Source organism: Quercus lobata, chromosome 5, assembly GCF_001633185.2.
Source record: "Quercus lobata isolate SW786 chromosome 5, ValleyOak3.0 Primary Assembly, whole genome shotgun sequence".
NCBI classification, from domain to species: Eukaryota; Viridiplantae; Streptophyta; class Magnoliopsida; order Fagales; family Fagaceae; genus Quercus; species Quercus lobata.
In genome coordinates, this window is record NC_044908.1 from 43266148 (window position 1) to 43280873 (window position 14726).

At 36.9% G+C, this 14726-nt stretch overlaps 1 protein-coding gene across 1 annotated transcript; it reads right to left on the reverse strand.

The window, feature by feature from the left end:
* Window positions 1-12402: 12402 nt before the first annotated feature.
* Window positions 12403-13188, reverse strand: LOC115990513. The gene has a single exon (XM_031114344.1). It carries the CDS (start codon window positions 13186-13188, stop codon window positions 12403-12405), a length of 786 nt encoding a protein of 261 aa, XP_030970204.1.
* Window positions 13189-14726: the final 1538 nt, after the last annotated feature.

A 14726-nucleotide genomic window follows, 5' to 3' on the forward strand; every position in this document is an offset into this window, starting at 1 on the left:
ATTTGAGTTTATTGGATTTTGGGAGAAGATTACTACAACCTTGTATGTAATTGATGCATAGGATAAGGTTGCAATCAAAGAAAAGTGACAGCAGATTATGGGTAAGTTGGTCATGTGCATTGCACATAACTCTTGGACACTTGTCGCTTCTCTTTAGCTGCCACCTTACATATGCAGTAATTGATGCATACAAGATTGTAGCAAATCCTCACCCTTGGATTTTTATGTAATTTCTATTCTGCTATTAATATTTTTTTAGAGTAGATTGCATTAACCTCCCTTGAAGTTTTACATTAACCTCCAAGAAATGAGTGCCATTTCGTCCATAGATAAGAATGTTTTTTAAAATGGAATGTTGTTTTAGTTTAATCACAGTTTAAGAAGGCATGCACTTATTTGTTGCATTTATACAAATGTTTTTCAGAGAGAGAGAGAGAGAGAGAGAGAGAGAGAGAGAGAGAGAGAGAGAGAGAGAGAGAGAGAGAGAGAGAGAGAGAGAGAGAGAGAGAGAGAGAGAGAGAATAAAAGTGAATATAAAATAGAAAATGAAAAGAGAATGAAAGTGAAGATAGAAATATTTTATGTGTGTGTGTAATGTAATATAATATAATATAAATTCATGGACAATATTTAGCTACAAATTTTTTTTGTAGCCTAAGGTTACAACTTCCTTTTAAAAAATTGACATTACTATTTATTTCGAAAATCAAACCAGTGGATTGCATGTTATTTATGCTCTTAATACATATATCAAATTTTGTGCCAATCAGATATTATTTACTATATGATCTATAAACTTATATTTTATGTATAATTTTAAACTACAAAAACTTGCAATTTAAACAATTTATTGATGACATAGCTATTGATTTTTAATTTTCTAGAAATTTTGCAAGTATGGAGGATATAAGAAGAAAATGTAATCTAATGGTAAATTTGTCAAAATTCATATCTATTAAAAAGATATTGAGTAAGGTTATAGCCTTATCCTATAACTAATTTTGTACGTAACTAAATTTTGTCCTAAATTTATTACCTTTGGCTTTATGTTGACATTTTCAAATATTGTCACATAAGTTTGACTCAAAACCAGTTTGGAGCTATCTTTTTCTAATCCACTATAATGCAATTGAATAGATTGTCCATATGTAATTTCAGTCACATGACTTTGTTAATGAGTCATGTGATTTATATAAATTGCTACATAAAGGATCGGAAAAGATGTCTCCAAATTGGTTTGTTGCCAAACTTTGTTTTGAAAGTCCACATTTTTCCACATTATTATTTTGAGCTTGGATTTGGTAAGGATAAGGTGTAAAATCCATATTTTACACCATCTAATAAGAGATTGCCACATCATTTTTATTTATTTAAAACTCAATGCATTTTACCACACCTAATCATATCAACCTTTTACTTAAAACTTGAAAATATATTGTTTATCGAGATGTTATTATCTGTAATTAAATGTATTGTGTTTTAGTAATATGATGATGTGACATGTACTTATTGGAAGGTATAAACCAAAGATTTCATACCAAGTCCTTATAGAATTTAATCTCTATTATTTTAAAACATACTTTTTATTAAGTTTAAATTTATAAGGATTCCTTATATAAACATATTGATAATAAATGTCTATTAATAACTATCATAATTATCAAATTTCATATTTTGGGAAAAAATTAAAGAAGAGATCATTTTTTGTTCAAATTTTTTTGCTATATTGCACGAGTTATTGATATGTGGCAAATAAAATTCTCTTCATTTAGTGTTCCACCTCAACAAAACTTCACATTTATGTTAAAGTATTAATTAATTATTATATGTATATGGATTAAATGCATATATTTATAGGTGATGCATTAATTATTTATGTGAAAGAAATTAAAATTGTTATTTAAAAAGAAAATAAAAGAATTACTCCCTCCGTCCCACTTTGTTTGTCCTCTATTCCATTTTAGGATGTCCCAAAATATTGTCCTGTTTCTAAAAATAAAAGTCATTAATTTACTAATGTTCCTATTATACCCCTATTTTATTAATAATTCAATTTTTTGATAAATTTATTTAAGGATAGTTTTGGAAATTTATACAATTTTAAAAGGTAGACAAGACAATAAATGATATTCCTTTAAAAAGTTTGACTTTTCAAATAGGACAAACAAAGTGAGACGGAGGGAGTATACCCAAAGAAATTTATTTGAAATACTTATTTGATAAGGATTCATGCTTGCCTTCAATTAGTTTGATGTTAGAACCATGACCTAGGATTTGATCTACTTTAATTCATTTAAATATAGTTTACTTTGAATAAGTGCCATTTGTATGTCGTTTGTTTAGAAATACATGAATTATATATTGGCCTTGAAATTACATGATTAACTCAAATTTAATGGCCAGAAATCTTGTAACTGAATTAACAAATTCTAGTATTTTTTTTTAAAAAAATGTCCATTGTTCAAATCCGCTCCTCTCCCAATTATCGAATTACAATTAAGTATAATTGTAACTACTTTCATTAAATTTTTAATAGACTAATTGACCAGTTGACATTACTAGTAACGCCCAGTAAGAGCATCATTTGAAATTTGAAATTAAGTTTCATGTCATATATGAAAATTTATTGCTTTAACTGAAAAATGGTTTGAAACTATCCAAAAAAAAGGTTTGAAGAGAACTTAGGAATGTGGAGTAATTATAAATTAGTTTGAGCCAAATATGATAGCTTTTTGGTCTCTCTCTTTTCCTTGGGAAGGAGACATAGGAATAACCAAGGAAACAAGAATGAAATGGAGCAGGTATTTGATACGTTACCAAAGGAAATGTAAAAGCCACGTAGCAGTAATAGGAAATTTCGGTTACTTACAAAAAATAAGTTGTCTGGTTTTGAAATGTGGTGGGCGCGAGAGATGAGATGAACATGAACCCATTATCCATATATGATGATATATATCTCCTCCGCATCTAAATGTTGGAAGCGGTTTTGTCTGGTTTCAAGTTTTTCAAGTGAAAAGCTGCCAAACATTGAGTGCTTTTTGCCTTTTTTTTGTTTTGTTTTAGTTTTGTCATTTGGAGCGAGAGGCATGCAGTTTCTTGTCTTGTTCTTCATGTTCAGGGTCGTCCGTTACTCTCTCTCACTTGGTGCAGTTGGTAGAGATATGGAAAGGAATCAATCACAAAACCAAAGGATGTGAGAGGAGCAAGACGACAATAGTGGGAAAGGGGAAAAGTGAGAAACTCGAGCAAAGTGTTGAATGGTGAAATGAATGAGGATGGTTGTCAATATGCCATATATGAAAACAGGCATGCAACATTACATATTATTATGGAATTACCATGGATATCAGGCCTACTTTCTAACCGTGTTTATTATTTTCACACAATTTTACATTTTGTATTCCAATATATCTATATATGTGTGTGTGTTTTCATTGGGGGAATCTCCAACAATTCTATTCCATTAACGCACAGCCATCATCACCACCTACTGAGCTCTTCAAAAGTATAGAGAGATAGAGAGATAATCACCTGAAACTTCAATATCTTGTTCCTCATCTTTCTCATCTCTCAAGAAACAAGTGGAAACCAAACCATCATGCCACACTCTCCTTGGGACTTGCCATTGCTTTCTGATTTCAATCATTACTCCAACCTTCACAGCTTTCTTCAATCTGTAACTCCCATTGTTTCTACTAAACTGCTTCGCAAGGTATTCTTTAATTTCCATTCTCAATTCTTTCCTTATTAGCAAAACAATATGTTTTCTCTTCTCGATCGGTTGAATTCTACTGAATTTCTCTCTTTGCTAATCTAGACCGATATTAATGTCAGCTATTTGTTTGTGCGTAACTTTGATGATCTTTTACCAATTTCAAACTGGGATCCAAATGTAAGATAGTCAATGAGAGGGCATATCTAGGCTTTTATTCCAAATTTGATATACCAGAATGTTCTCTCTTTTTTTGAGCGTTTACTTCTGATCCTTATTTTCACATATGCACACAGCACACTAATAAGAAAAAGTTTCATCATTTACTCTTAAACATTAATTTTTCATGTTTAGACATCATTGGTAGGTAATAACTTTAATGGAGATGGAATTGTGGATTTTAATTAGTTCAATTGGTAAAGTATTTTGTCGTCGAATAAAAAATCTAAAATTCAAACCCGGTCTATACACCAAAACTTATTGGTGTTTTGTAAAGGAGCACAATGTCACCAAACTCCAAAGTTGTGTTTGGATACTTGAATTTGAATTTTAATGTGATGGATTTGAAATTCCTTAATTCAAAGTTTATAAATATATATATATATATATATTAATATATTTTATATATAAGATAGAATTTCTACTCTAGCCTAATCTAAGTGTATATGTGGGTGAAACTATCTCCTAAAAACTTGAACCCTGATCCTTACTCCCCACACCCCATAAACACTTATGGAGTGACCACCGCACTAAGGGTGCGCGGTGGTAAGTCCATAAATATTTAAGTATATCATATGAATTTCTAAAATTCTATGAGTTTAGAAATTATTTCAAATTCAAAGATTTTAAGATTTAGAATTCTTGGTTATCCAAATAGGGCATTTGGATTTTAATCATCCAAATCCAAATATATGTGCCCAAATCCGAACACACCAATATTTAATAATTACTCCATTGTTAAATTCCCACCAAAAAGAGCCATGATCCTCTGTAGTTTGGAAATTGGAATCTTTATCCTCTCCATGTTCCCAAACTGAAGAAATGCTGAGAACGGATCACATGAATTGGTAGCCATTTCATGGCATCATTTATAGCAACCCCCGTATACTATTTTCCATAATACCATTTATGTGTAACCCTGGTAATGCTCGTCTTATTCATACACCATTTACCATTTACCATACTCCTGATGGAAAAAAAATTTATAGGACCAATTGCTTCACTTTTTACCATTATAAAAGAAGCAGCGAAGAAAAACAAGTATAAATGTTTTCTAAAACCATAATTAGCACTAGCACGCAGGCTATAGCAAAAATAACTTTTGGAAAAAAGTAATTTTTGAAATGAATAACAGCTGTCTACGTTTAATAATTAACCCTATATATTTTGGTGCAACATCATTTATTTGGAGGGTTACCGTTCTTTCTCATTTTCTTTTATTCCTCACATCTTATTTATATATGCAGGCTCGTACACTAAATGGGTTTGGGCAATCAAGTGAGAGAAGTAGTGGGAACGATATGGTGGGGTGTTTCTCCTTAAGTGACGTTTGGCAGTTTTATGTTGAGAAGAGTTTCTATGGGGCTTCTGTACCAATACTGTTGAATAATGGTGAAAGTGTTGTACAATACTATGCACCTTCCCTATCAGCTATCCAGATATATACTACAAAACCTTGTGAATCTATCTCAGTGAGTGTGAGCAATCATAATTCATCAACTAGGACTTCACAACAAACCACACTGCTAGTTGATCATCATGAGGGACCATCCAAAATAATGGAAAGCCTTGGTCATCTCTACTTTCAGTTCAACGAGACATTCAGTCCTTATGATAGACTTCCGCTGACTACAAAGGCAAATTATCATATCTAAATATTCCTTTTTTCTCATTCCTCAATACCACAATATAATTATCGTTCTGTCACTAGCTAATATTTGATTATATATGGTGGGATATTTGCTCAGATAAATGAATTAGCTGAGGCTCATCCTGGCTTGACGACATTCAACAGCATGGATCTCTCTCCTTATAGTTGGATAGCCGTTGCTTGGTATGTACAATTCATCATTCCTAGCAAAGCCCTTTTTTTTCTTCTTTAAGTTAAAATTGCTATTCGGAAATATCTTTTTTCCTGTTAACATGATTTATCTTTGGGAGTCGCTTAGATTAGAAAGATGTATAGGGGCCTAGTATTAGTGTAGGATAAAAGGCAAACACGTAAGACACTGACTACATTTAGCAAATATCAAAAGCTTTAATACTAATTTATTGTGAGTTAAAAAGAAAGGTCTACTAATAAAATTGAGAGATTACAAAGATAGTATATATAAAAATAAAATAATTCAAAGCACCCCCTTTATTTACAAAGGCTACTGCTTGAAGGTTTTTTAAGGAGCTCACATATATATAGTACCTAGAGTCTTAACCAAGTGTGACAAAATTAAATTTGTTGTTTCACACGGAACGAAAAAAAAAAAAAACGTAGGAATCAAATACAAAGTTGAATAAGAGTGACTAGCTTTTCATGGGTATGCTGTGACACACAGCACCTTATGAAACATATCTCAACAAAATTTTCACCGAAACTTGATTCGAAAGGTTAAACTTCTTTAACGCCTGCATCAAAACCTCTATCAGCTAAGTCTAAGCAATGGTTAAACTTGTGTAAAAGAATCAGGGGTGGCTGCACATACAGTTCAGGGGGATCAATGAACCCCTTTACTTGAAAAAAAAAATTATTTATATATATATATATATATATGTGTGTGTGAGATGGGTTCAAGTTACACATTTTTTAAACTATTGGATTTAAGTAGATCCAATGATCAAAAAAAGACTCGCATTAATGCTAATATTCTAATTAGGATCTCATTAATTATCTCTTATTTATTATATTTTATATCTATCTTTAAACCTAAAAAAAGTGTTATATTTGACTCTCTCTTTATCTTTCTCTCTTTATCTCTTTCTCCTCCACCGTTGTTCCACCCCCATGGATAGATTGCCGGCAGAAGAAGGGAAAAAAAATGAAATACAAAATTTTAGAAATTTTTTATTTAAAAAAAAAAAAAAAATACCACGCAAATGTAGTGCATGAAGCACAATTTCTCTCTTTTTTTTTTTTTTTTGGTTTGGTTAATAGAAATTTTCAAGCAAGGCTGGTTTAAGATAAACAATTAGATGAAACCTACACCAGAAAGAATGGATTAAGTTGACTTGACTTGTTAATGCTACTCTATATTATATGTTGTGTACCTGTGCTTGCATATGCAATGAAGAATGGATTAAGTTGACTTGACTTGTTAATGCAACTCTATCTTATGGTAATATTATAATTTTGGTTAAAAGAGGAGTGAAACACTGGAGCATGATTTTCCCCTTACATGCATATATCTGTGGGCTAACTGGGCTGTCTGTTATTTCCTTGAAAAATGTTGGACTCTGACTCAGGTGTAACTTCAGCAGGGGCACCATAATACCACTTCAATTTTCTTTCCCGTTTGCTGCATAGCAATAGTAGTTGTCCTTATTATACTGAAATTCAATCATCCAATGGAATGAAACAGTTCATCAAGCAACATATCTAATATCAAACACGGCACTACACCTAAGGACATTGGATTTCACTTCAAGCATGAAAGTTATCATGTTCATAAATTTGGCTGTATCATACCTTTTCATCTATCTCGCTAATATGCTTCTTGATCTCTAATTTTATTTCATTGTCCTCGTGATTTTCTTCCAAAATATACCATATGATATCCGATTCAAAATCAACTTTAGGTCCTTCAGGATGAGCCCGTCCACTCATTGAGGTTCTTCAGGATGATCCCGTCCACTCAATGACTAGTAATATTAATCCAACTATGAGTTGGATCCGTCCACTATAAGGGCTTTTTGAATTTTTAGATGGAGTCTATCCAGTTGATCTTACAATTTAAATCCGTCCACTATAAGGATCAATTGTGGATTGAGGTAAATCAATTTTATGTTGGGTCCATTCACTAAATGGACCTTATAGTTTTCATCCTTTAAGGTGAGTCCGTCCATTCATGGGATAGTATCATTAACCTAACCTTAAATTTTATCCGTCCATTGTATGGACTTTATAGTTATCATCCTTTATGATGAGTCCGTCCACTTGTCGACTAGAAGTATTAATTTGAATCAGTCTACTTATGGACTTGCAATAATAATCCAACTTAAGTTGGATCCGTTCATTGTATGGACTTTATAGTTATCCTTTAGGATGAGTCTGTCCACTTGTGGACTAGAAATATTAATCTAAATCCTTCCACTTATGGACTAGTAATTTTAATCCAACCTTAAGTTGGATCTGTCCATTGTATGGACTTTATAGTATTCATCCTTTAGGATGAGTCCGTCCACATGTGGACCTGAATAATTTGTCCTTTTCAAGGACTTCAGAATATTTCAGCCTCCTGGGTTGAACCATCCATTTTATTGGAATTCGTGGTAGATCTATCCACTTGTTGGACTAATACTTTCACCCTCCTGGGATGAATTCGTCCATTTTATGGACTTGATAAAACTTTGTAGAAAAAACACTAGTTATATCTGAATACTCCTCTTATTATAGTCATTTATTCATAGGAGAGTAATTTCTCCAGGGAGAAGCTTAAAAAGATACTTAAAAAAGCATTGTAGCAAAATAAATTGTCTAAATAGTGAACTAAAAAACTGCAAAAATGTAGCAAAAAATTTAACTAAAAAGTAAATTGGAGGTTTGGTGGATGTTGCTTTTCGCTTCATTATCTCTACTGGTAGTACTTTCGTAGGTGCTCAGCGTTCCATGGATGTTGCAATTCTCACCCATCTAGTGTCTCAAGGTGGTAGGTGCCTTTTCTTTGCCATGATATGACTCTGTAAGGCCCTTCCCAATTGGGGCCGAGCTTTCCTTGGGTAGGATCCTTAGCTGCTCCCATTACCTTCCTTAAAACAAGGTCTCTGACATGGAAGTCTCTGTGTCTGACTTTGGAGTTGTAGTGCTTCGCCATGAGGTTCTAGTATTGTGCCAACCTTTGCTCAGTTGTTGCCTGGACCTCGTCTACTAGGTCAAGTTGCAGGCGTATGGCTTCATCATTCTTATTCTCGTCATAGTTCTCCACCCGGTAGCTTGTGAGCCCTACTTCTGCTGGGATGACTGCCTCGCTTCTGTATGCTAGTCGAAATGGTGTTTCCCCTGTAGTTGTCCTCGCTATTGTTCAGTATGCCCATAAAACACTTGGTAGTTTGTTCGGCCATATGCCCTTTGCCCCCTTGAGCCGAGTCTTGATGATCTTGAGCAAGGATAGGTTCGTAACTTCAACCTGTCCATTGGCTTGTGAGTGGGCAGGTGACGAGTAGTAGTTTTTGATTCCTAGTTCCAAACAGAAATCTCTGAACACGCTATTGTTGAACTGCTTTTCATTGTTTGAAACAAGCACCTGGGTATCCCGTATCTACAAATGATATTCTTTCAGACAAAATTCCGAATATTCTTCTCTATGATAGTGGCTAAGGTTTCTATTTCCACCCATTTGGTGAAGTAATTGATGCCAACCACTAGAAACTTTAGCTACATGACTGCTATTGGGAAAGGGCCCATGATATCTAATCCTCATTGAGAGAACGGCCACGGGGCCGTCATAGGGGTGAGTTCCTCGAACAGTTTTCTGATAACATTGCCGAATCTCTAGCATTTGTCGCAAGCTTTGACATAAGTTTGCGCATCCTTCTGCATAGTAGGCCAGTAGTATCCTGCTCGAATCAGCTTGTTCACCAACGATCGTACCCCCGAGTGGTTTCCGTAGATCCCTTCGTGGACCTCTCTCATGATGTAATCTGCCTCCTCGGGGCCCAAACACCTTAGGTACAAGCCGGTGAAACCTCTTTTGTATAAGACGTCTTTTATTAGAACAAATTGCGATGCTTGGACCTTCAATTTTCTGGCGGTGTCCTTCCCATCCGGTAGCATGCCGTTCCTTAGGTAGAAGACTAATGGGTGGTCCAGTTGCTTTAGTACCTATCTCCTGCACACTCGTAACATCATCTATGAGTGAAGAGATTTGGACGAAGGATAGTACCTGATCGGGGACGAGTATGTATTCTGTTGAGGCGGCCTTAGCTAGACGATCAGCACATTCGTTCTCCTCCCTTAGGATTTGGACGAATTTGATTTGGAGATTGCCGATTCGACCCTTCACCTACTCAAGGTACTTCTTCATTCTTTCGTTCTTACATTCGTAGTTACCATTAATCTGACTAGTTACAACTTGGGAGTCGCAGTATACAACCATGTTTTCAGCTCTTGTTGCTCTTGCGAGGTCCAATCCTACCACTAAAGCTTCGAATTCTGCTTCATTATTGGTCGCAGGAAAGTCCAGGTGGATCATGCACTCGATCTTATCTCCTTCCGAGGTGTGGAGTACCCAGCCCCTCCTGCTTGCTTATTTAAAGATCCATTTGTATGGATGCTCCACTGTGGAACTGCTTCTACCCCCTGGCCTTCCATGAGAGTGAATTCGGCGATGAAGTCAGCCACCACCTGTCCCTTTATAGCAGTACGCGGACGGTACCATATATCGAACTCACTCAGCTCGACTTCCCATAATGCCATCCGTCCTATAGCTTCGGGGCTACTCATGGCTCTTCTCAGAGGCTTATCCGTCAAGACAACAATAGTATGTGCTTGGAAATATGGTTTGAGTTTTCGTGATGTGGTCACCAATGCGAACGCCAGCTTCTCCATCTGGGGATACCTTTCTTCTACTCCTCGAAACCCTCGGCTTGTAAAGTAAACCGGTCTCTACAACCCATCATCTTCTCTTACCAAAGCCGCGCTGACAACGGCTTGCAAGACGGCTAAGTACAGATAGAGCTCTTCCCCTGGCTTGGATGGGCTGAGTAATGGAGGAGAGGAAAGATACAACTTTAGATTTTCGAACGCCTACTGGCACTCGTCCGTCCACTCAAACGATCTCTTCAATACACGAAAGAAGGGTAGACATTTATCCGTCGCCCTTGAGACGAACCTATTTAGTTCTACTATCTTGCCATTCAGGCTTTGCATCTCCTTAACCGTCTTCAGTGCAGCTAGCTCCACTATAGCCCGTATTTTCTTTGGACTAACCTCAATACCTCTTTGGGATACCATGAATCCCAAGAATTTCCTTGCAGTAATCCCGAATACACACTTATTCGGATTTAATCTTATGTTGTACGCCCAGAGGGTGTCGAAGGTCTCTTGGAGGTCACTCAAGTGTTTATCTTCTTGTAAGCTTTTCACCAGAATGTCATCTACATAAACTTGCACATTCCTCCCAATCTAGTGTGCAAACATCTTGTTCATTAATCTTTGGTACATTGCGCTTGCGTTCTTGAGCCCGAATGGCATCACTTTGTAGCTAAAGAGTCCTTGGCTGGTACCAAAAGAAGTCTTTTCTTGATCAACCTCCTCCATTCTGATCTGGTTGTCTCCTAAGAACGCATCCATAAAGCTCAGAAGTTGACGTCTCGTGGTTAAGTCTACCAAGGTATCTATCCATGGGAGCGGGTAACTGTCCTTGGGGTAGGCTCTATTGAGGTCCGTGAAGTCTATGCACATCCTCCACTTTCCATTGTCCTTTTTTACCATAACCACGTTTGCCAACCAGTCAGGGTAGTACACTTCTCAAATGAAATCTGCTTCCAATAACTTCCGAACCTCCTCAGCTATCGCTTTGTCTCGTTCCTGAGCAAATACTTGCTTTTTCTGTCGGATGGGAGAGGATGAGGGTGACACATTCAATCTGTGGACAATGACTGAGGGGTCAATTCCGGGCATGTCCTTGTGACTCCAGGTGAATACGTCCTGATTTTCTCTTAGAAACGTTATGAGTGCTTGACATACCGGCTAACTAGCCAACGTACCCACTCTAGTCATCTGCTCGGGCCTTGAGTTATCAAGGGTCACTTCCTCTAGTTCTTCTACCGGCTCCGCTATTGTTCGTTGTTCTTCTATGCACATGGTTTACTGGTGATCATCCATCTCTAGCATAGTAATGTAGCATTCATGCGCTGCCACTTGATCCCCTCATACTTCTCCTACCCCGTATTCAGTGGGAAACTTGATTATCAAATGGTAGGTTAATGTTACAGCCTTCCATGAATTCAAAGTAGGACATCCCAATATGGCATTGTACGCGGACGAGCAGTTAACGACTAGGAAGGTCACGTCCTTTGTGATCTGCTGAGGGTAATCTCCAACTGTCACTGGTAAGGTGGCTGCACCTAGTGGATACACCCTTGTTCCTCCAAATCCTACGAGTGAGGCGTTGGTTGGGATCAATCGTTCTCTCTCTATTCTCATCTGCTGAAAGGTTGGATAGTATAAGATATCAGCGGAGCTTCCGTTGTCTATCAGCACCCTGTAGGTGTTATAGTCTCCTACCCGTATACTGACTACGAGTGTATCATCATGTGGGTGGTGGAGACGTCGGGCATCTTCCTCTGTGAACCCAATTATGGGATTGTCGACCCACTATCTTCGGGGCATACCTTGTTAGTTGAATATTTTGAACCATCCGTAGGTATGCCTTACGTGCCTTCTTAGAGGAACTAGAAATACTGCCCCCTGTGATCATCCTTATGTCTCCCATGGGTGGCTTGGGTCGCTCGTTTTCTCTTCAAGCTGGTGCTCCTTGGTTCTATTCTATTCCTTCCTTACCAACGAATTTTTGCAGTTTTCCTTTCCTAATGAAGGCCTCTATTTGCTGCTTCAAGTCATAGCAATCAGACGTGTCGTGACCGTGGTCTTGGTGGAAATGACAATATTTATCCCTGGGCCTCTTGCTAGGATCACCCTTTAATTTGTCGGGGAATGTCAAGGCTCCTTCATCTTTGATATGTATTAGGACCTGATTAATCAGGGTATTCAAGGGGGTGAAGTTTGTTAACCTCCTTGTCGGGGGCTTGGATCGTCGATCATCTCTTTTATCTCCTGTTCTGGCCATCTTTCTACCCCTATCCTGCCAAGCTTCCTCCTGCCTCTCTCTCTTCTTGGGTTTTTCCTCGTGGGCCAGCAACGCATCTTCAGCATTCACGTACTTGGTGGTCCTGTAAAGCACATCCAACATGGTTTTCGGGTCATTCTTGTACAAGGAGAATAAAAACTTACCCTTTCGTAGCTCGTTTGTAAAGGTTGCTACGAGGATCTTGTCGTCAGCTTCGTCAATCGAGAGTGCTTCCTTGTTGAAGTGGGCTATATAAGACCTCAGCGTCTCATCCTCTTGTTGCCTAATGCTCATTAAGTATGCGGTTGACTTCTTATATCTATGTCCCCCGATAAAGTGTGAAGCGAATTGAGTGCTTAGGTCCTTGAAAGTGCTAATGGAGTTAGGCGTCAACCTGCTAAACCAAATTCTTACGGGACCTCTTAGTGTGGTAGGGAAGGCTCTACACATGATCTCATCTGCTACTCCTTGAAGGTGCATCAGGGTCTTGAAGGATTCCAAGTGATCTAGAGGGTCCTAGGCTCCGTTGTAGCTTTCTATCTGCGGCATGCGAAACTTCTGTGGTAGGGGGAAGGAGTTGACGGAAATTGTCACGTCCCAAACCCCAAAGGGTCCAAAGCATGAGAAAGACATCTCAAAGTACCTGTAGATTTTTTTTTTCCTTTTTTTTAAATTCTTTTTTGACAATCCAATCCACATAAATCATATCCAATAACAACATCAAGAATTATCATAATAATTCCATTGAATATACTTTCAAAGTAAGTCAGAGCTCTAAGTAATAATTACAAGGACCAATGGCCACAATAGAATAGAGGTCTAAATAAATAATTACATATTAACAGCTTGTCCCATTAGTGGGAATAAAGTCACAACCATTATAATACACAAACGAATGAGTCAAGCCTACTCTAAGATGTACAACATCTAATATCTCCATTACAAAAGTTTAGTTTCCATCAGTAGTTAGTCTAACTACTATTAGCAACCAAAAAGCTGTCTCAAAAGAGTGTTGCCTACTCTGAAAAGTTTATAAAATAATGATATGAGACGGAGCCCAGTAAGTAGCATATTTAATGGGGGTGGGGGAAATGCAAGTTTCATCTTCAAAATAAAAATATGACAAGAATGATTAAATAATGAAACACAAAGTTTCTCAAAGTAAATGCCTTGAAACTATATACTATAATCTGTGAGCATCAACAATATAATTTCTAAAGCCATAATATCTAACATAAGATAAATTATCACAAATATACCACACTACCACATAGACCGGTCAAGGGATCCACCTATTCACAACTGGCATGATATTGTCCTCTTTGGTATGCAGACTCTTGGCCCCATGGATAGCAGCCTCACCCATACCCTCAAGGTTTTTCTCTCCCTCCATGGGCAGCAGAGAGAGTGCGTCAAATAGGACCTCTCTTGCATGTGGTCTCTTGGCCCCATGGACAGCAGCCTCACCCACACACAATCAAGGAACCTCTTCCCCCCATGGGCAGCAGGGAAGAACGCGTCATCCAAAGTGAAAAGGCATTGACCTGAATTTGATTCCATTATCACAAAAACTATAGAGACCAAATCGGGTGATCACTGAGAAATCACACATGGCATGGTGTTAAAACAACTCACAGGTTACATTACTTTGAAACACATAGTTCATATCCAGGTAGTTTCAGAAAAACCTTAAATAATCTAACTTCTCCAAAGTTTTTAAGGTTTTCAACTTCATTCTTGTCAAGAGATTTTCTATCAATTTCTCACATAACAAGACAAAATAAGCATCTTTAAATTTTCTAATATACCATAAAATCTAAGATTTCCTTATCTAAGATTAAATAAAAGATGCTCATTTTTCCATATCAACAATTCATGCATTTCCCCAAATGCAATACCAAATATGATGCATTTTCATATATAATCATATATACATATATATATATATATTAAGGTTAGGACACAATAGTTTTTTAGGAAAATATAGTTTCCATAAGTAGTTTTCAAAAGCGTGTCCA

Coding starts and splice junctions, on each gene's coding strand:
- LOC115990513 (XM_031114344.1), bottom strand. CDS start 13,188: ATGCACCTTCAAGGAGTAGCAGATGAGATCATGTGTAGAGCCTTCCCT.